Source organism: Benincasa hispida, chromosome 1 (genome assembly GCF_027475165.1).
Source record: "Benincasa hispida cultivar pf3 chromosome 1, pf3_genome.v1.1, whole genome shotgun sequence".
Taxonomy (NCBI): Eukaryota; Viridiplantae; Streptophyta; class Magnoliopsida; order Cucurbitales; family Cucurbitaceae; genus Benincasa; species Benincasa hispida.
The window spans coordinates 12,412,253-12,435,099 of record NC_143478.1 but is presented as its reverse complement, the minus strand read 5'-3'; the positions used below and the strand labels follow the sequence as shown (position 1 = coordinate 12,435,099).

At 33.1% G+C, this 22,847-nt stretch overlaps 1 protein-coding gene across 1 annotated transcript; it reads right to left on the bottom strand.

The window, feature by feature from the left end:
- Positions 1 to 12,698: 12,698 nt before the first annotated feature.
- DAD1 (alpha/beta-Hydrolases superfamily protein) lies at positions 12,699 to 14,153 on the bottom strand. Its single transcript, XM_039020991.2, has one exon. The coding sequence runs from the start codon at positions 14,051 to 14,053 to the stop codon at positions 12,833 to 12,835; it is 1,221 nt and encodes a 406-aa protein (XP_038876919.1). The 5' UTR covers positions 14,054 to 14,153; the 3' UTR covers positions 12,699 to 12,832.
- Between the last annotated feature and the right edge of the window lie 8,694 nt (positions 14,154 to 22,847).

Below are 22,847 nucleotides of genomic sequence, written 5' to 3'. Positions count from 1 at the left end.
TTAACCCAAACACTGGTTTTCGACTTTATCCAAACTACCCAGGGGACCTAATGGACCTGTGGCTCGAAGCTCTACGGTCCGTGAATAGCTGACTAAACTCTTTAACCATGAGATCCACCATTCGTTAACTGTCAGGCATTCCACTAAAGACCAACAGTTGAACTCTTCTTACCACAGATATATTTCTGTGTCCATCGGATATAACCAATCATGAGTACGATGACCCTTCACAGAAGCTCGTAAGTATAACTGGGCCAAATTACCGTTTTGCCCCCGTAGTTACATCTCACTCTTTAAGTATCACTGATTCCTCTAATGAACAATACAACATAGTCCAACTATGTGTGAACACCTCTCGGGCCATGAGAAAGTGTGTGGCACTATATCGTTCAAGCCCCGGAATCAACCCTTAAGGAAGCTATCTATCTACTTACTCCTGCTTTGGGGAATGAGTGAATTTCATCCTGTGTAGCTGAGTTCCCAGCTCCAAAATCAGACGAATCCTCAAAATGGTAGGTTTGAATTGGCGACCTAGCCACTCGCACCCATACAAATCAAAGGATCGCCCTCAATGGCAGGAGTTCCCAACTCACTCAGGATTGAGGTCATGTTACCTATGGTCATCCTAGTGAAGTGAAGTCTCTATCATGAACGGTGTTATATAACGAGACGTTAACACTTCGTGGTCAGGTCTTATACAAACTCTTTGTATAGGATGCCTCTGCTTGCATGTCCCCAAGACGAATGATCAGGATCAGACCATTTGTGACAAGTCACAACACTTGTGATCATTCCACAAAGCAGGCCACGTCCGTAGCATTACCAGGATAAGATTTCCCTCCTATATCCATATACTACATACCATTTTGGTTATCACTCAAGACATGATCCTCTTCTATGTCACCACATACATGCTTGAGTCACATACAGACAACCAAAGATTTTATGTTTATTGGTTTATGGTAAAGAAAATAAAACAAGTAACTGAGCAAAAATATAAGATGTGAAGTAAATATCATATATTAACAACACAAGCATTCGTACATACTGTTTACAAACTACAGGACACGAGACTTTAGGGTATCAACCCCAACAGATAGTTCATCTGATAGGTCGGTTCCACCTCAAGAGTTGAGGGAACCTCAATGCAGTGAGAGGGTTACAAACCTACCTGTTAGCTATCTGGGTTTCACTGAAATTCTGGCTATGGTAGCTGATGGCGACGTTGAGGATCTGTTGTCTTATCAGAAGGAAATGAAGGATATTGACCGAGATGAATGGGTCAAAGCCACGGATCTTGAGATGGAGTCGATGTACTTCAACGCAGTGTGAGATCTTGTAGATCAGCCTAATGAGGTAACACCTATAGGTTGCAAATGGATCTACAAGAGGAAATGGGGTGCCGATGGGAAGGTGCAAACCATCAAGACCAGACTGTGGCAAAGGGTTATACCAAGGTGGAGGGAGTAGACTATGAGGAGATTTTCTCGCCTGTTTCCATGTTAAAGTCTATCCACATCCTCTGGTCCATTGGCGCATTTTATGATTATGAGATTTGGTAAATGGATGTCAAGACTGCCTTTCTAAATGGAAAACATAAGGAGACCATTTATATGGTACAGTCCGAGGGATTCATAGCCCAGGGTCAAGAGCAAAAGGTTTACAAACTGAATCGTTCCATTTATGAGCTCAAATAGACATCTCGATCTTGGAACATTTAGTTTGATACTATGACCAAATCGTATGACTTTGACCAAAACGTTGATGAGCCTTGTGTCTACAAGAAAATCATCAACAATTCAATAGTTTTCCTAGTGTTGTATGTAGACGATATCCCACTCATTGGGAATGATGTAGAACTACTGACTGCAGTTAAGAACTGGCTAGCGACCCAATTCCTAATGAAATATTTAGAAGAGACTCGGTTTGTTCTTGGTATTCAAATCTTTCGGGATCGTAAGAAAAATGTGTTAGTGCTGTCTCAGACATCGTACATTGACAAGATGTTGCTCAAGTACTTGATGCAGAACTCCAACAGGGGTCTACTGCCTTTCAGGCATGGAGTTACTTTATCTAAAGAAATATGTCCTAAGATGCCTCAAGAGGTTGAGGAGATGAGACGGGTCTCATATGCTTCTGCCGTTGGCAGTTTGATATATGTGATGCTTTATACTAAACCAGACCTCTGCTATATTGTGGGAATAGTCAGTAGGTATTAGTCTAATCTAAGACAGGGTCACTGAACCGTAGTCAAGAACATCCTCAAGTATCTTCGGCAAACGAGGGACTAAGTGCTCGTGTATAAAACTAGGTATTTGATCCCTACTGGATACACGGATTCTGATTTTCAAATTGATAAGGATTCTAGGAAATCCACTTCAGGATCAATTTTCACTTTTAATGGAGAAGCAGTAGTATGGCGAAGCACTAAGCAGGGGTGCATCGCTGACTCCACGATGGAGGCCAAGTATGTAGCGGCTTGTGAAACTACTAAAGAGGCCATTTGGCTCAGGAAGTTCCTGACAGATCTGAAAGTTGTTCCAGACATGTCTAGACCCATCATCCTCTGTTGTGACAATAGTGGTGTTGTGGTGAAATCTAGGGAGCTCAGAAGTCATAGAAAGTATCATCTCATCCGCGAGATAATGCATCGAGGGGACGTGATAGTCACGAAGATCGTTTCGGAGCACAACGTTGCTAACCCATTTACGAAGGATCTCACTGCTACAGTTTTTTAGGGTCACCTTCAGAGCATGGGTCTGGGACCGCCCGCAGCTGGACTAGAACAAATGGGAGATTTTTGTTCTAGGCCTTAGTGCCCTAGTTTATTATTTTGTACTAGTTGTTTGTACACCCCATTCGCTTTAGGACAAGTAGGAGATTGTTGAGAATGATACCCTAAACTCTCGTTGGATCCTGTAGTTTGTAAACACTGTATTGAACAAATGCTTGTGATGTAATAATATATGATATTTTCTTCACTATTGTCTATGGAACATTGGATGTTTTATTTGATTTACCACAAACCAATAAACTAAGATCCCTGATTGTCATTGTAACTTAAGCATGTATATGAAGACATACAGGTGGATCATGTCTTAAGTGGTAACCAAAATGGTCTATAGTATATGGATAGGAAGGAAACCTTATCCTAGTAACGCTACAGATGTGGCCCGCTTTGTAGAATAGTTATAAGTGTTGTGACTTGCTACAGATTGTCTGATCTTGATCATTCATGTAGAGACATGTGAGCGGGAGTGTCCTATACAAAGGAGTTTGTATAAGACCGGACCACGAAGTGTTATAGTCTTGTTATATAACGCTGTTCATGATAGAGACTTCACTTCACTAGGATGACCATAGGTAACATGACCACAATCCTGAGTGAGTTGGGAATTTCTGCCTTTGTGGGCGGCTCTTTGATTTGCATGGGTGCGAGTGGCCAGATTTCCGACTCAAACCAACCACTTTGGGGATTCGTCTGATTTGGGAGCTGGGAACTCAGCTACACAAGATGAAATTCACTCCTTCCCCGAAGCAGGGGTAAGTAGATAGATTGCTCCCTTAAGGGCTGATTCCGGAGCTTGAACGATGTGGCGCCACACACCTTCTCATGGCCCGAGAGGTGTCCACACATAGTAGGACTATGTTGTATTGTTCATTAGAGGGATCCGTGGTACTTAAGGAGTTAGATGTAACTATAGGGGCAAAATGGTAAATTGGCCCAGCTGTATTTACGAGCATTTGTGAAGGGTTATCGTACTGTTGATTGGTTATATCCCATGGACATAGAAATATATTTGTGGTAAGAAGAGTGCAGCTGTTGGTCTTTAGTAAAATGCCTGACAGTTAACGGATGGTGGATCTCATGGCTAAAGAGTTTAGTTAGCTATTCACGTACCATTGGAGCTTCGAGTAACAGGTTCATAAGCTCCCCTTGGTAGCTTAATGGATTCAAGTTGAGAATCAGTTTTTGGATCAGTTTGAAGTGTTTCGATTAACAAGAGAAAGTTTGATTATATATGATATAATTAAATGAGTCAATTATATATGATATAGTTGACTTGATGTATGAGATATATTAATTGGAGGAAAATGATATAAATATGATTTATATCTAGTAGAGGAGAAAAGGACTATGGTTTATATGTTGCATATGATGTGATATTAAACTATAAGTTATAAATATAATATGACTATATTTATTTATAATTAAACAATTATAAGATAATTGTTGGCGATTTTTTCTTCGTAACCAAATGAGATAGTAGGAGGTTGCAATCAGTTTTCGTAACTGAATGATAAAATGAAAATGATTTTCATTTTGCAAGGAGATCGGTTAATCACTACACAAATTAGTACATTGCCCATCGCCTAGCAGATGAGAGCATATACGATAGCACAAAGTTTACTAAACGATCGTGTACATGCGCAGCTTACCTAAACGATTGTATAGTAATTGCTAAACGATCTCGCGCACGGAGCGATTTACCTAAACGATTTTCTAAACAATCAGACCCATTTACTACATGATCATGCACCTTTTGCTAAACGATCAAGTACCCATCTATACGATAGACTTTAGATATCTCCCACTTGCTTGGTCGTGGTAAATGATCGTTGTTTCCTCTTTCCCTCTACCGAATCCAACAGAACCCACACCTTCTAGATTCTCACTTTGAGAATACCGAGGTTTCCAAGTGGTTGTGTCCTTCTTTCTACCTGTTCGTGAGAAGTCCGTTCGATGGTAGACAACAACAAGATTTGGTGGATGATAGGCTTGACGATCTTAGCGACAATGAGAGTTGCTGGCTTGACGAGAGCAAGATTTATAGAGAAGAAGAGTTCTTCAACTGGTATGTCTCTCATTCCTTTGCATTTACGTTTTGTTCTAAGTATGTCGTAATTTGTTGTTAGATGCATAACTTGTATATTTGATTGTGAATGCGATATTTCTATCACAATGAATTTGGAATGATCTTGCTTCCGCGCAGAGGTACTTTTTTATAAGAGTTCCTTCCTTCACTATGGTCATCCTATGAAATGTTAATCTATTCATTAATTAACAGTATTATGAAGAGAGACAAATCATTTCACGATCTGGTCTTATACAAACTATTTGTATAGTATACCCCCACTCGCATGTCTTAACATGAATGATTAAGATCACACTATTTGTAACACTTTACAACTTTTGTAACAATTACAAAGTATGCCAGTAGTATTACTAGAATAAGACACCCAATCTTATCCATATACTATAAACTATTTAAGTTATTACTTAAATATGATCCATTTGTATGTTAATCGCATACATGTTTAAGTTACATAAAATAACTTCGAATCTTAATTTATTGGATTGAGTTAATGCACAAATAAAAAAACTCTTTATTTTATTAATATAAACAATCTGCATATAGTTTACAAACTACGAGAACTACGAAATTTAGGGTACTAATCCCAACACATGTTATATAAATTTAATAGAGTTTAAGTCTTTAGGATATAAAAACTAAAATGGATCTAATTTTATGAACATCTTTATTATTATTATTATCATTACAACCGATGATAGAGGATTTGATCTACAAATGTCGTAGTTATTAATACACTCAAAACATATTTGATTATTAATTATATATTATAATAGAATGACGGGAAAGGTATGAAATTTTATGGTGTATAATTGGAGGGAGAGGCACTTAGTTGTGAAAAGGAGGAAGTGTGTATAAAAAGGGAAATATATGGATATATGGAAGTGGAAGTGGAAGTGGAAGTCGTAGTTGAATGAAATGTGGACAGATCTTTATGCTGACTTTGATTCATATATTATTATTATTATTATTTTGAGAAAATTGATGATACGATATTAAAGGTCCGGAAGTCCAAAAATTGGATGCTGACTGAAGAAACTTTAGAATATAAGTTTGGGGAGATAAATCGGCGGTGTGTTGAGTTCTAGGAGGCAACCATATGCCAGCTCAACCTCCTACTATTTCGCCACCTACCTTTTTCCTTCCTCACCTCAAATATGTACATGCCTATTCATCTACATCCTACTTAAGGATTATATACTATTTTAATACTTGTACAAAATAATAAATATTATAATAAATAGAAAGAAATCATGAGTAAGAAATTATTACAGTCTAGTAAATAATGGGTTAGTCGGATAAAGAGTGTATTTTTGGAAAAAAAAAAAAAAAGAAGGTCCTTTTGAACAAATTTAGTTAAATAGGTGTTTATTTATTTTATTTATTATTATTTTTTTTTTTTTTGGTTTTATTGGAGTACGTCTTCATCCTTGATTTTTTTTCAAAAATTTTTGACTGGCGCCGTTAAAAGGAGATTTACAAATTCTTTTTTTCTTCTTCTTTTTATTTGTCTTTTATCTATTCTTTCTTTTAATTTTTTTTCCCTTTTTTAGTCTTATTTCCAGCATATCTTTCTTACTTATATTCCCTCTTCTGCTTTTTCTTTTATTTATATTTTTTCAACCAAATTTATTTCTATTTTAAAAAACTAAAATTTAGAATTAATGCTTAAAAAACGTTTTTGAGTTGTTTTTAATGTAAACTTTTCCTTTTTTTTTTTTCAGTTGAGTTTTGAATTTAAGTAATACTTTGTTTGCTTAATTCAATTATTTTTTAAAATTTTTGTTTCATTATTTTTAACTTTTAAGTGTGGAATATGTTTTTTTTTCTGGACAGTTGTAAATATAGATATTAGACCCAAAATACTACCAGATATAACATAATGTAAAAAAATTACAAATATGGTCAAATTTAAATAGTAACATATTATTGATAAGAGTCTATTAGTGATAGATCATATCACTGGTAAGAGTCTATAAACGATAGAAGTCTATCGCGGATAGACTTAAGAGTCTATCAACGATAGAAGTCTATCACCAATAGATTTGACTATATTTGTAATTTTTTTAAATAATATTATACACTTCGTTATTATTCCTAAAAATGCTACCCATTATAATTAATTTTTTTAATTATAAATTAGTAAAGTCAAGTTAATTTGATAAATTCATTTTCTGAGATATTTCATGTTATTTTTATTAATTTGAGTTTATTTAGTTTATGTTAGTTTGATTAGTTTTTTTTTTCTTTTTTTTTTTTAAGGATAGTTTATGTTAGTTTTTTCTAACCCAATACGAGAGAGGGAAAATAGTAAACTCTGGATGTAACAAATTGGATTGCCTAAGTCATGCTCTTGCTCTAAAAATTTGGTCGGTAAACTTTGGCACCGTCAACTAATTGATTAATCAACTAAAATACAATTATGGTTAGTTTTAGTCGATTTATTGTAGTTCTAGTCAATTAATTCAATATATCATGGAAAAGAACAGAGTAGTTTTACTTTATAATTGTAAAAGTTTGTACTTTATATTTGAATTAATTATAATTGATTGATCAATTTAGCCATTAAATCATGAAAAAAAAAAATTAACTAATCAAACTAATATAAACTAAATAAACTCAAAATAATAAATATGATATGAAACATCTCATAGAAGGAAAGAAATCATTTCGAAATCTTGTCAAATTGACTTGAACTTTACTAATTATAATTAAAAATGTATATTCAACACCTAAAAGTTAAAAATAATCCAACCAAAAAAAAAAAAATTGAACTTAACAAACAAAATATTATCTAAATTCAAAGCTCGGGTTCTAAATTTAGTTTTTTAGAGTAGAAATAAATTTGGTTGGAAAAAAATATAAAGAAAATAAAGAAAATATTAAAAGAAAAATGAGGGAGAAGAAGTAAGAAAGATCCATTCGGAATAAGACTAAAAAAGAAAAATAAAAATAAAAATGTTCAAAGCTACGAAGCACAATACTTCATGTGAGACAAAGAATCTATATCAGACATGTATCGGATCGATACTTCAAAATATACGTATCTGACATGCGATTTGACGTATCTATTTCTATGTGTATTTTTTCTTAAAGAAAAAAAAAGACAAGCAACTCATCTAATATTTCTCAATCTAAAACTAGGCAACTTATTTAAAAAACGTCTAAAACTAAAAGAAAAATAAATAAATAATAGACCAAACTTTAGACTAAAATCATCTAATCTTCATCTTTACATTTGAGTCTCCACAAAGTCCATCAAAATATAAACCATTTGGATATCTCCAACAATTCAATGAAGTTCTTCGTTTATCTTCATACTTCTCCCTCTAATCTTTTTCTTCTTTGTATTGTATTTTTTATAAATTTTGTGTTATTGTTATTAACTTATATGCTAAATTAATTTATATCCTAGATTTTTTTTTTTAAAAAAAGAACATATATCTTCAACGTATCACTATCCTCGTTTTCTATAAATATATATATTAAAAAAATATATAAAAAATGACGCATCCTTAGACATATCCGTATCTTAGTTTTTTAGAAATTGACGAATCATCGTATCTAATCGTATTTGTATTATGTAATCGTATCTATGCTTCATATGTTCAAAGCAAGAATGGATATAAGACAAACAAATAATAAATAAATAAACTCTAAATCTCCTTTTAACGGCACCCGTCAAAAAAAATTAAAAAAAGAGAAAAAAAAAGAGAAAAAGAAAAACAAAGGTTGCGTCTCCCCAATAAAACAAAGCTAAATTTGTTCAAAAGGACCTCTTTCCCCTATTTTTTTTCTCAAAAGTACACTTTTATTCAATTAATCCTAAATAATTTACCAAAGATTAATATATTCAAATAATAATGTTAATTATATATTATAACAGTTGAATGTACCAACTATTATAATTTGAGCCCAAAATATAAAGTGCGCGATAATAGTTCATTCCATCTACTAGAAGTTGGGAACTAAACACTCTTTAATAATATTATATCATAGTATTTCATATACAAATATTTTGTGTGTGATTGGATTGAGTTGTATAAACATAAGTGTAGTTCAATGTACGTAAATATTATTATTTTTTTCGCTCTCAATTGACCTTTTCCTTTATTATTACTATATTATTCCTCCTAAGTCCTAACAATTTTTTCTAACTAATTATTTTTCTATCGTAATTAGGTATCTTTCACCTTTGCCTAATCCATCCATCTAAACATTTAAATTAGTGGTGAATTTCAACGTAGAAAAGGACGTCGAAAGTGGCTCCGGAAAGATGGAAATAAATCAAAATAAAATTGTCCCAATGCCAACACGTCTCTTTCTTTACCAAAAAAGTTCATCGATGTGGTTATTGTTTTTGTTACTATTGAAAAACGAAAAATGATTTTAAATGATAAAACTGTTGAAAAATATTTATAAGATATAACGAAATTTTAGAATTATTAATGATAGACATTGATAGACACTTCCATCAATGTCTATCAATGTCACTGATAGAAATCTATAGAGTCTATTAACATCTACTATTGATAGTTTTAAAATTTTGTTATATTTTATAAATATTTTGGTTCATTTTTCTATATTTAAAAATCGTGCTTGAAAACTTTATTCAATATGTATTTACCTTTTTAATTATCGTTGAGCGATAGAGAATGAAAAAGGTCTACATATTTTTAAAATAAAATATCCTACTATTTTTTTAAATTAAAAAATATCACAATATTACCTATGGTATATAAGCAATTGTATCATTATTGCATAATGTAAAATTTGCCCTTTTTTGTTAGTATTTTGAATCGTCAATTAATTACGTATAATTCAATTAGTTAGGACATTGCATTTTAATTAAAAAAAATATTAGTGATTTGAATCTCTATTCTTGATTATTGATCAACTAAAAAAACTAATAAATTCAATTAAATTATCACCTTTGAAAATTTGTGGTATAATAAATGTAAGTTGAAAAATAAAAGTAAAAAATTTCTCAATGAATGTCCCATGTAAACAAATGAATCAATTAATGTGATTAAATTACTGCCTTTAAATTAAAAAAGAATCTATGGCAAGACATACGTGTGGATGTCGGTTGAATCTTTTGAATTTGTTGATCATGGGATAAATTGATAATATGTATTAGCCATATAATAAGTATTTTTTTTAGCCAGAAAACAGTAGTCGCTGGGTTTAGCAGTAATTGTGATATTTATATGTTTATGGTTATTGACTTTACATACTAAACAATTTAACCAATATATAAACTATCATAAATGGATTGAGAAGGTGGAAATTTTTCTGCTGGGAAAAGAATTGAAGATGAAAGTGGAAAAAGGGTGAAAAATTAGTGGAGATATGAATGATTAATTAAAAGTTTGGGTTAAATTCCTAACACCAAAAAGAAAGAAAGTGTAGGGGTAAACTAAGTTGGAAAAAACTGTTGCAATAAGGATGTTAAAAAATCACGATAATCTGAAAAAATCGATTAACCTAATCCAATTCATGCGGTTTAGGTTGGGTTATCAACTCATTTGGGTTGAGTTGAGTTCAAATAAATGAAAATTTTATGGGTTGGGTTGGTTCATGGGTTCACTTAATATAATCCAAACAAACCCGAATTTATTATTAACTTTAAAATATATTCTTTTATTACTTATAATACATTTATTTATACATATATTGATTTTAATTTTATTTAATTCTAATATTTTTTGAATAATTTATTCTTCAACAACTTTTAAAAGTAGTTTCTCTACACTTTAGAAAGAAAATTTTCACTATATAAATTGAAATGGAGTTGTTAATTTTAATTCAATATATGAAAACAATTAAATTAGATTTTTATATATTTATGTTTTACTTCTTTTTATAACAAAATTTTAAATAAATAACCCAATTAATCCGAACCAACCCAACCCAAATATTTTATGGTTGAGTTGGATTGGGTTCATTTTTTAAAAGGGTTATTTGGATTGAAAAAATTTATAAACAGAACAATTAGGTTGAGCCTAAAAAATTTTTCAATCAAATTCAATTCAACCGTTGAATACTCGTATGTTGCAAGTTAGAAAAAAAATAATAATAAGATGAGAATTTGGAAATGAAAATTGATTATGACGAGAATTTGGTATGGACGGCAGAAATTGGAACGCACGTGGGAACTACATTGCCAAGCGTCCTCTTCACTTCAGTCTTCTGGCCATTCCCAACGGGGTCGGTGGTCCAATATTTTATTTATTTATTATTATTATTTTTTCAATATTTACGGTCGATCTTAAGTCTTAATATTGGATATTAGATCCTCCTTCCACTTCCACTTCCACTTCCACTTATCACGCATTCTCTGCTAAAATACAAGCCTCGCCTTTTTCCTTTACTCTTTCTCTTCCTTCCATTCACTAGACTATGACCTTTGGCAAAAAAAAAAAAAAACTTACTTTAGTCTTATCAAACACGTCTATCTCCCTGTTTCAATTTGGATAATATTTGGGTACATTCAAATAATTCAAATTTTTTTTTCATGTATTAAATTGTGATTGAATAATTCAGTGCGATGTACAAAGATAAATGATGTCACGATGCATCTAAGTATTTTTCTTTCGGTTTCCAAAATTTTAAAGTGTTTATTTTAGCTTCAAAATTTCAAAAAAAAAAAAAAAGAAAAAAGAAAAAAGAATGATCCATTTAAATACTGGCCATCGGAGTTGGTGGAGGTGACTGTTGTTGAAGTCATAGGAGTTGGTTGTTGAAGGTGGTGGTCGGATGTGGCCAGAGTTGGCTATTGCCAACAATTGACAAAATTGGCCATAAGAGGTGGTGGTTGAAGTTGGACAACGTTTGGCATAGTAATGATGAGGGGTGCACTGCTGCTGGATATAAGTATAAAGTATCAATGGCATACAAAATTCCCCTTAGACCATTCAAGAATTTTGAAGAGTCGCTCGTCATTTATGGGAAGACATTATCAATTTGGTGGCCTCTTGGCATGCAAAATCTATTTTGTTTTATCATTACAACTCCTCTACTATTGTGTTTATTTGGAAAGCTTTCCTCTAGCCTCTTTTTTCTACTTTTGTTCCGTCCAAGCTTTTGTGATGAATGCATATTGACTTTTGGGTTTAGGGTATGATGGGAGCGTTAGAGATGTATCAACTTAGTTGATATATTTGGACATATTCCTTGATCTCTTTCATCCAATAGTATTCTGTTAAAAAAAAAAAAAAAAAAAAAAGAATGAGTTGAGCTCATATCTCCATTCATAGCAACTCATATCCTTATCCCAAACATTCCCTAAAAGTCTAAGGATTAAAAATAAAATATTTTTCAAAACTTAAGAATCAAAATGAGATTTGAATCTTCCTTAGTTCAAAATGGGAAATTAAGAGATTTGAGACTTGTTAATCCTAGATATATATCTTTATTAGTTGAGTTAGGCTCAACCAATTTCGTTCCAATCAAGCAATGTTCCACATCCCACTCTAATCACTATATAGTGTTTTCAACTGATGTTTTCTATAATTGTGTAATTATTTATTGATGTTCCATTTTATTGAAATGAATATTAACCCCAGTTATCGTTTTTATTTTTACGAAAAGATTAACTTTAACTAGATCATATATAGATGATCTAAACCAAGAGGAAGTATACAAAACCACACATAGTACTCATTTTCGTTTTCAAGGACTTGTGGGTCACAGATGTTTTATTTTACAAGTAATTTTGATTTTAGTTGAGTAATTAAAATCCGAACATGGTGAAGATGGTTTAATTTCCAGGACGAAGCTTATGTTAAAAGGAAATAGAAAAGATAAATTAGATCCAAAACAAGTTGATGAACATGAAAGTCGTAATTGAGTGGAGGGGAGTAAGAGAAGTAGGTAGTGTTGTAAAACGAGGAAGAAAAAAAAGGTTTGAATAATTAATATGAGTTAGTTGAGTTTAGTGAGGAATCTCATGTGTTTTATGGTAGGATTCTGCGAGCAGTTGCTCTGAAAGGACAGGTAGAGCTAACAAATCCGTCAACTAAGTGGAGGTATGTGTTGAGGTGGTGACACGTGGCGACGTTTATGCGGTTGAGGTGGGGCGAGTCTCTACTGCTGAGTCGCAGCTCTCGTCCCACCTCTGAGTACGCCCACTGGGTCTCCTCTACACACTTCTGAATCCACCTCACACCGCCACCTTCCTCCACCACGAAACCAGGAAGTTTCGTGATCACATCCTCCGAGTTAACAATTCGCAGCACCTTTGTCCCTTGCTTCTCCAGCCGCTGCCTGAATTTCCTGTTACCCACCCGTGGCCCACCGAACGACATCACTGTCACCACCGGCGCACTTCTTTTGAAGTACTCTTTTATGTCGTATGCCGCAAGCGTCGCCAATGCCGCCCCCAGACTGTGCCCCGTGATCGTCAGGCTCAATGGCTCATCCCCATAGGATTGCAGGAGCCTTCCTATTTCCTCCCGCACCATCTCCCTCAAGCTCGGGCACGACTCCGTCCCTGAGGTGTACAGACTCAGGAAACCACTTTCCACCATCACCCCAGGGGAGTCGCCAGGAAGCGTGGTAAGAGTGGCTCTCAAATTCTCCAACCACTCCAAGCACGTGGCGGTGCCTCTGAAAGCAATGACCACATCGCGACGGCCTAGGCGAGAGATTTCATGCTTGTCCTGGGAGACAGCGACGTAGCCAATCCAGCTGGAGTTGGCGGAGATGGAGGGAGCGTTGTGGAGCCAGCGGGGGAGGCGAATTCCGGAGGTTGCTCTCAAGTGCTTGGAGACACGATAGCCAGTGGAGGGAAGGCCGGAGCTGTCCAACAAGGAGGCCTTGGGGTGGAGGCAGGTGGCGTAGGAGGGTGAGGAAGGATCGAAGTCGAAGGACTTGTAAGCGGCGTCCACAAACTGGCCGTACCGAAGAATCTCGTTGCGAAGATTATCGTCGAGGGGATCAAGGAGGCCTTCCCAGTTCCCCAACCCAGCATATTCCTTCCATCTCTTTCCCACTTTTACTTTTAATTTACACCCTGACGACCCTCCTGCTCCTGTGGAACTACTCGAAGCACATCTCACGTTATTTTCCACTTCACGCAACTTGTACTTGTATACTGGTTTCCGCACCGTGGCCGTTTCCTGGTTAAGAATTGAGAGATTCGGGTTTTGGGCTACCCGCATCCCACAAAATCGCATTTTTTCCCCTTTCCTTTTATTTTTTGATATTTACGTTTAATTTATAATGTGTCTGGAAGGAGGGAGGATTGGCCGGGTGGTTGGTCTGATAAAAAAATAGAAGAAGAATGTGGGTTTTTGGTTTTAGTTGTTTGAAGTTAAGGAACTATAAGAATAGAAATGGATATATATATATATATATATAGTGGGAGAGATACATATAGGATAGGAACTACTACGTAAGTAGGGGCGGAGGTGAGAGATGATGATGAATATATCACATCCTGCGTGTAAAGCAAGGGTGTGCTTTAATCATAATAAAATCTGCCTTTTTTTCACTCAATTTACGTCACCAGGAATGGAAGGTGAATATATATATATATATATACATAGAAACAAAGGGGAAAGGTTGGAATAATTTCCACCGAAAAAAGTAGATGTAGGACGGAGGCGTATGAATACGGAGGAAGAATAGGAATACGATTGGCGCAGACAAAAATTAAAAATTCCTAATTGTAAAATGCAAAAACTGCAGTGGAGTATTTTTCATTAATTAATTAATTAAAAAATAAATTGTACGTGGACGTGAATATTTACATAAAAGGTACAGAAAAGGCTTGGTCACATCTTAGAGTCAGTGGGTCACCATCCAATGAAGCCGCAGTATCAAATATGAATTCCCAAATATCATTTCAAAACCAACTTTCCGACCGTATCCTCTACCACTCCACCTTTTACCCTTTCCTTCACCATTCTGATTATATTTTCCACCCACGTCACCTTCACGTCAGTTGAAAGGTAATCCATTCATAATAAAGTGAAAAATAGGTTATAGTTGATTTTTTTTTCTTTTATTGATGTTTACCCACTTTTTACGTAATTGTAACGAAATATACGGCCTCTCATAAAATTTATAATCAAATTGAAAAATGAAAATTGTTCAATTTGATTGTGGTTGAAAATTATGTAGGACTAATTGTCTTTTACTGTTATTATTACCATTAATTAGGGTCAAATAGTTCAATAGTAAAAATAACAGATTCATAATTCTAGATAGATGCTATAAAAAAATGTTTGCTAATTTTCTACCTTGTTCCTCAATTAATTATCAAATCACCTACACCAACCGTTTTCCCACTTTTATGGATTCACTGAACACATTGGCCATTGCCTCTTTTTTATTATTATTAAAAAATAACAATTGATATATTAGATATTTTTTTATTTGAGAAATATATATCTTTCCTAATTCTTAGCAATAAAACTTGACCAACAAGAAAGTTGGGGTCTAAGAATAACACATATATATACATTTATGCGTAATAAAGAATATCTAAAAAAAAAAAAAAAGAAAGAAAAATTCTGTCATCGGTACCATGTACACAAATGCATTCCTAGTCATAAAAATATCTGCAAAAAAGGCTACAAAATGCAAATTTGGGAAGAGATATTTTTCAGTAACGAATTGCATAAAGCTAACAACTACAATGCACACTCTGATGTACACATATTTCATTGAGTCTCTGATATTGAACTTTTGTTTCTTTTTGCTTTAGTTTCTCCTTCGGTAGTCTTCAATATTTCAATCATTTTCAATGGATATGGTATTCAAGTTTCTTTCTTTCGATTTGGTCCATCAATTCATCTTATATCCTACAAATATATATTATTTTGATGAAATGAGGAAGTTTAAGATATCAGACAACAAAAGATGTCAAACCTCTTAACTCTGATTTTAAAATTAGAAAATAAAAAACAACAGGCCCACTTTGTCTTTCTTCAGGTACGTCCACCTACTTCAACATAACAAAATTCATTCATATTGTTGTCTTGGTGCTCTCCTACTTCCAAAACGACACTACTTTGATTCGTATGTCAAGATGTATTCATTTTTTTCATCACGTTAAGCAAAAATAAACTAAAAAATATTTTTAAAATAAAATAAGAATAAACTAAGATTGAAAACTATTAATCACGTTGTGATTTGAGGTTTTTCCTAATTAGATTTTAGTTAATTGTTTTTTTAAAAAAAAGTTGCTTACGTTTATTATTAAGTTTAATTTAATTTGATGTTTTAAGTTACGTTGATGTTAGATATAAGATTTCAGTTTTAATTTGTTCTTTTAAGTTTGATGGATTTATGTATTTAATATTATTTGGTACAATATTTTGGGCATTTCTACCGTATATATACTATATAGTCTATCCCCGTAGTGCAGCCATAAGTTTTTAAGGGTGTGGAGCAAAGCTTTACCGTATAACTTCATATATTGAATACATGTAATCTTCCAATTACAAAAATTTATAACTGGCATAGATTAACATTAGTGATTAATGTACCGTCAATTTCGGAATTAAAGATAGTTGGAAAAAAATGATTTGGTCTGCCTATGGTCCATTCCATAAGTACATCATCTATTTATATATACTATTGTTTGATTCTATCTATTATCATCATCTAAAGAATTTAATTGTATATGGCAATGTGAATGTCAGTGTAGCTCAACGGAATAAGACATATATATACTTTAAACCAAAATACTAGATCATATTGGACTCAACTCTCATGAAAAGAAGACAATAAACACAATAATGTATGTATATTGGTTCATCAAAATGGAAGAAAAGTCCCAAAATGTAATTTTGATTTTCGGCCTATTATAATGTTAATATAACGTATTATTATGGAGTGATGAATATAATTATTATAAGTCAATAATAGTATGGCCCTATGGGTGAAGGAAGAGGTGTATTGTAGGTAAAAAAATTTTCATTATAATTCATACCCAATGTAACACACAAATACACATAAGAGTGTAATAATGTGATGTAAGAGACACAAATTAAAGTGTACCAATTGATGCCATATTTATAAAGGCAATCATTGGTTGGCCTTGGATGTTGTACTGCTTCCTTACACACTATATCCTAAGGGAACCCTTTTTGGGTCTTTAATATCTTTCAAATATATATCTACACTGTGAATTTGTGACTTCATTTCATTCCCTTCCTTGCTTAATATCTCTCTTCCCCCTTAGGCAACTAACAATATATCTTTCCCTCTCAGGCAAATAACAAGATTTTTGTTCTTTTTTAAAATTTCCATGCAACTATCACTTTAAAGAAAAAAAAAAAAAAAGGTAAAATCAATTAACTTTTCAATGGGTAGTTCCCTTTCACATGGATGGGAGTTGTAATTATTCAATTTAAGAGGTGTGTGTTGATGCCACATTCTGGATAGGAAAAAAAAAATACACAAATACATGCAATCTTTATGTAATAACACTGATAAATTTGGGTAAAAATAAGTAAGATAGAAAGATTTGCACATCGGTATGGTGTTTGCCATATAGATTCTGATGCTTAAGGTATAAAGTGTAACTGTGCAACAAAATTGAAAGTTTGAGTATTGGAATACATTTACTTTTCTTCGAAAGTTATAATGATGAATTTATTATGACATCTTGATCTAGGGCATCCATCTCAGAACTTTCAAGTCACATTAGGTAAACTCTTGAACCAAATGGGTCAGGGAATGTATTTTTGCATGCCATGTTCATCAAATTTAAAGGCTCGGTCTCAAACGAGAAACTTAAAATTTGGGCTTTTGACCTAAATTGTCCTCGTTTCAAGGCCCATATAGGTCGTAGTACGCTCCATTCATCAAATGTAGAGGGTTGGCCGGGCTATTTTGGTTCAAAGCCAAATTAGCCATTTTCCTTAATCCTGTCTCATCCTCTTGGTCTGATTTTTTATCGTTTTCTTGACCGGATTAACTTCCTCTTCTTCACTATGTCATTACTATTCTTTAGCCCAAAAATCACTCCTAAAAATGTGCAATATAGAAAGTTTTAAAGGAAGAACCATGGTTAAAGGCATATTGGAGAGACAAGAGATTAGGCAATAAGTAAATCGTGAAGTTTGAATTTGAGGAAAGATAAACTAAACTAACTTGGATTCACATGCTTTTTCAAGAGTTTAAAATTTGAGGATCTACATTGGTTGTGACAAGGAGCACATAAATTAAAACTCAATGCCCAATAATAGCCAATTTGAGAGAGTTTTGATCCTAAATAAACATGGCACAATTTATTTAAAAGCAGATTCCACGTGGAATATTAATTAATTAATAGCATAAAATGCATGATATATACATGAAATTTCCTCTTGTGCAAAATTTCACAAAAGATTCTCCATAAGGTCTCATGGTGTGCACTTCAAAAATAAGTATAATTTTCATGTTGCCCAAGACCCCACCAGACCACCTCTCTCTCGTGTTAATAACCTAACTCTACATCAATGGATTTGCATGTGTACTTCACGTGTTTGAGAATATGTCATTTGCAAACACTAAACTACATATATATTATCAAAATCACTACATAGTTTAGTGGTAAATTTTTCTTTTAGTTCTATTTTGATCCAAGTTGAAGTCCCACTCATTACATTTATTTTTATTAAATTATATAAAATCTTGACAACAAAATTTTTGGATCTGATTGATACCCAAATAAGATGGTGTCGACTAGAATATAGAGATTTTTTTTTTTCTTTTTGAAGGAATATATAGAAACTTCTTCTATTGAATATTTTTGATAATTTGTTTAATTGGAATTTACCTTATAAGGGGTGTAGGGGATACCTCAATTTATGTGTAACAAAAATAATACTCTAATTATTTTCAAAATTATCTAATCTTTACATATTTCTAGAACCTTTATATAAAAAGGCACATGGTAGATTTCAAAGGACTAATTGGCATGAAAATTGCAAATTACACATTTATCACACCTTTTTCTTGGCAAATAACATGTTCGAGTCTGGACTAGGTTATTTTATGAGTTGATTCTTTTTATTCTTTGTGCATGGCACAATTTTTTTTTATTGTTTTCATTGTGCGACAGGTAGTAAGATGGAGAGAATGTAAGCCATCTAGTTGTGGTGTTTGGAAGTCGAGTAGCTATATAGTTGGAATTCATTGGAGGTGATTTTGTTGTAAACCGGTTACCATCCGACGGTCAAATTTGACACCAGTGAACAGTCACGAACAATAATCGCCAGAGATATGGAACCTGCAAAATAGAAACTCGTTACAGGTTAGTCGCGAATCTCGCGTTTTGCGGCTATGTCCAAATGTGCAAGCAGTTCTATAGGATTGTCACGTCGTCTCCAAGATAAAACAACCTAGAATGTATAAAAAAAACATAACGAAAATGTCTCGATCGGAACTACACAGTATCCAACCGAAAAACTCACACCCTTCAATATGATATGTTCGAAAAATAAAAATAAGAACAGAATGTATAAAGTACGATTTAGTGATTTACTCTATTTTTCCGTTGGGTATTATGCATGTGTATTAATTAATATAATTATGTTTGTAATGTAGTGCAGATGATTATATCATATATATCATTTCACGAGTTATATATATATATATATATATATATATATATATTATCGTACCATTGGTTGCTACACATGCTGAAGTTGACTTATTGTAAATGGGCACTATTCAGTCCATGTGAACAATAATCTTTTTCAAGAAAAGGAAGGAATGTTTGTATAGGAGAAAAGAGCGAAGTGATGTCCTCTAGACTTAGAGTGCCAATTGGAGCTTGAGTTGGCACACAATAATCATATTAATTACTTCTCTCTTATGGCTACTGCTGCCTCTATTTGTTCAGATTCATAAGCTAAATTTTAGGTAGTAGTTATATTTGTACCTTCCATCAAATTCTTAAATCATAATTTATCATGTGGTAAATTATTCTTATTTATTTTTTTAAAATTATTTTGATTCTATTTTGTGAGTGCTGAGAGAGATATGAAGATTGGTGCATCTTGGAATGGAATGCACTATAATAGTCCACTTCATGTTTAGAACTCCAAATATAATAGCGGTATTTAAAATTATTTATAAGTTACAATTAACTACAACAGTATTATTTTAAAATTTTCTTTGTTACAATGTTTACATTTCTTTTATCCATCATCTTCCTATTTATTACAATGTTTACTATTTTCTATTCATACGATAATAATCTGTGGCCAAACTACTATAAGTATAAACTATAGGCTATTATAACCCACATGTTATAATAATTACCGATTATATCAACCAACTCAATACCAAATACTCCCTCAATTAATCTTGAACTTCTCAACTTTAAATTTAGAATTGCCTCTTTTTGATATACATTGCCTCTTTTTGATATACATACGTTTTTAACATTGGCTTTAATTGTTATTTTCTTTTTAAGATGAATGTGTTTGGACCTACTTAATTTCAAGTCAAATTTAATAATATTAAGAAGGGAGAGACTATGAATATCAAAATGAGGAAAGAATATAGGAAAGAGTTAGGAATTATAATGTCCTTCTCTTAGCTCAAATGAGTTAAGTATGATTGATGTAGCACATGGAAAATTTAGTCTTGTAACACTAATTACACTTTTATTTGAAAAATAGTAAAATACGACATTATTTTGAATTTAGAAAAATACGTGAATCGCACGTGAGTCCCTCTTCTGTTAATCTTAAAATCATATCCTCGTCAACTAGTGTAGCACATGGGAAATTTAGTCTTATAGCACTAATTACATTTTTATTTAAAAATAGCAGAATACAATTTTTTTTTTTTTTTGAAAAAGCGTTTGATGACTCATCACTCAAACACTGATGTTAAACAAAAAGCACAGGCAAGCACTGTAACAATAAAATACAACAAGAGATCAAGTAAAGACACACAGAAGTTGGTAACCTAGTCCAGTGAAAATTCACCTACATCTGGGGCAATATGCTTAGAAAAGATAATCTACTAATATTAAAGAGTCAAAAAACTACAACATAGTACTTATCTTCAATACATTGACTACTACAGAGATTCACGTAGAGCCCAATTCACAGATCACCTAGGTTCCCTCTAGATGTGAGACTCCCTCTCAAAAGAACTTAGGCTCCCCCTAAGTATGATAATATTATTATTGAATAGTTTGGCTTCTGACAGTGTATGAGACTTCGCTCCAACTATATTATCCTCCTTTTACTAATGAATCTTAGGTACTCTCTAAGATGGAGAAATCATCTTGAAAAAGAAGTCTTAGGCTCCCTTTAAGACCGAGAATCACTTCTCTACAACAGTACCTTAGGTTCCTCCCAAGATTGAAAATTCCTCCTCATAATGATGAAGAACAAATCAATAAGAGATCTAGAGAAACACTCAAGATCAACACTGAAGATCTAGAGAAACTTCACAATCTCATGGATTGACACCCTTGTGTTTTTTACACAAACACAATACAACTGTACAAATATTTTTCAAAATGGCCAACCCTAGGATTGAACTTATATGTGTGTGTGTGTGTGTGTGTGTGTAGTTTTGGGGATATCTTTATGGAAAGAATAAATCAAATCTACAAGGAAAAAGTACAACGGACAATGAAATCTGAAAAATTCTACTGACATATAAGGAATAAATCTTCTGCAGAATCTACTGCCTTTCACGTTATAGATGTCACTGGAAGAGTCATAACATGTTATGGGACATGTTACAGAAACATGTTGTTCAAGTTTTATATGTAATAAATAAGCCAATCATAGTACAATAACAAATACTCTAACAATTTTCCCCTTTGGCTATTTTTTTAGGAAAAACAAACCAAACAACAAAGCACGTCAGTAGAAGAACACAAAATAGACCAGATCAGATAAGAAGCTATAGGACTAGTGTGCGGAACCAATGAGCTATAGTAAAAGCATGTTGAACCAAAAACATTCTCTCCCAATTGTTTGACTTACAAAACAGCTAAAGCCAACTTCAACATAATCAGAAACTGTAACTTTAGGGATGGTTGAAATTAGACAAAACAATATTTTCAACACCAGATATTTGGTCAATCATAGGACTCTCTGGACAAACAATAGATATTTCAAACACAACATTACCTTCAAGATTCTTCCATATAACATCAAACTTAGGAGAGCTAAATTCAGAAACATCACCAGTAGAGCCAAAGACAAATGGAATAACATTTTTAGGGATCACAATAGACAAATTTGCACAAGCTGCACATGGGAAGTTGATTTTCTCAATTAATGCACACACACAAACAATTTTGGTTATGGGCTTTGAGTAACAAACAATCCAAACTGAAAATTTCATTAATTGCTACAATTCAATTTTGCACAAATTCAAAGTAGTCCTTAGAGCTTCATTAACACCCTTCATTTCAATTGAAGATGTAAAGCAAACATGGTTAATCATCTAGAGATAGTCAACCCTATCCTTTTTTCTGGTAGCCACTCCTACATCAAAGAGTCAACTCTATCATTCTTTCTGGTAATCACTCCAACATCAAGGTCCCCTATGATGTTATTTGAAAGGTGATATTTTTGTATTCTATTTTATGGTTGCTTTGTTTTAGTATCATCTACTTCAGAGCTAGAAGGTTCACTTTCACAAGCATCGATAGGACTATTCATGGACATGGCAAGAATATCTTTACAAACATTCTGTATAACCTCATAATCATTTTCACTACGAGAAATCACAAGGCTGACCTCAACATCATCAATAACTACATTGATTGAATCCATTACACTTCGAGTTCATTTATTAAACACTCGTTAAGCCCTACTGTTTAGTGCCCTAAGAAAATACCTTAAATACGTTTTGAATCTTATTTTTACCTAGGTTTTCAATCTGTTAGAATATAACATAGACTGCCAAAGATACGAAAATTTTAGACATTCGACTTTCTCCCCCTCTAAATTTTATAATTTGTGTAGGTTGTACCTGAGCAAAGGGCAATCA

Bases quoted from the DNA above. Each gene is read 5' to 3' on its own strand.
- DAD1 (XM_039020991.2), bottom strand. From the start codon at position 14,053: ATGCGATTTTGTGGGATGCGGGTAGCCCAAAACCCGAATCTCTCAATT.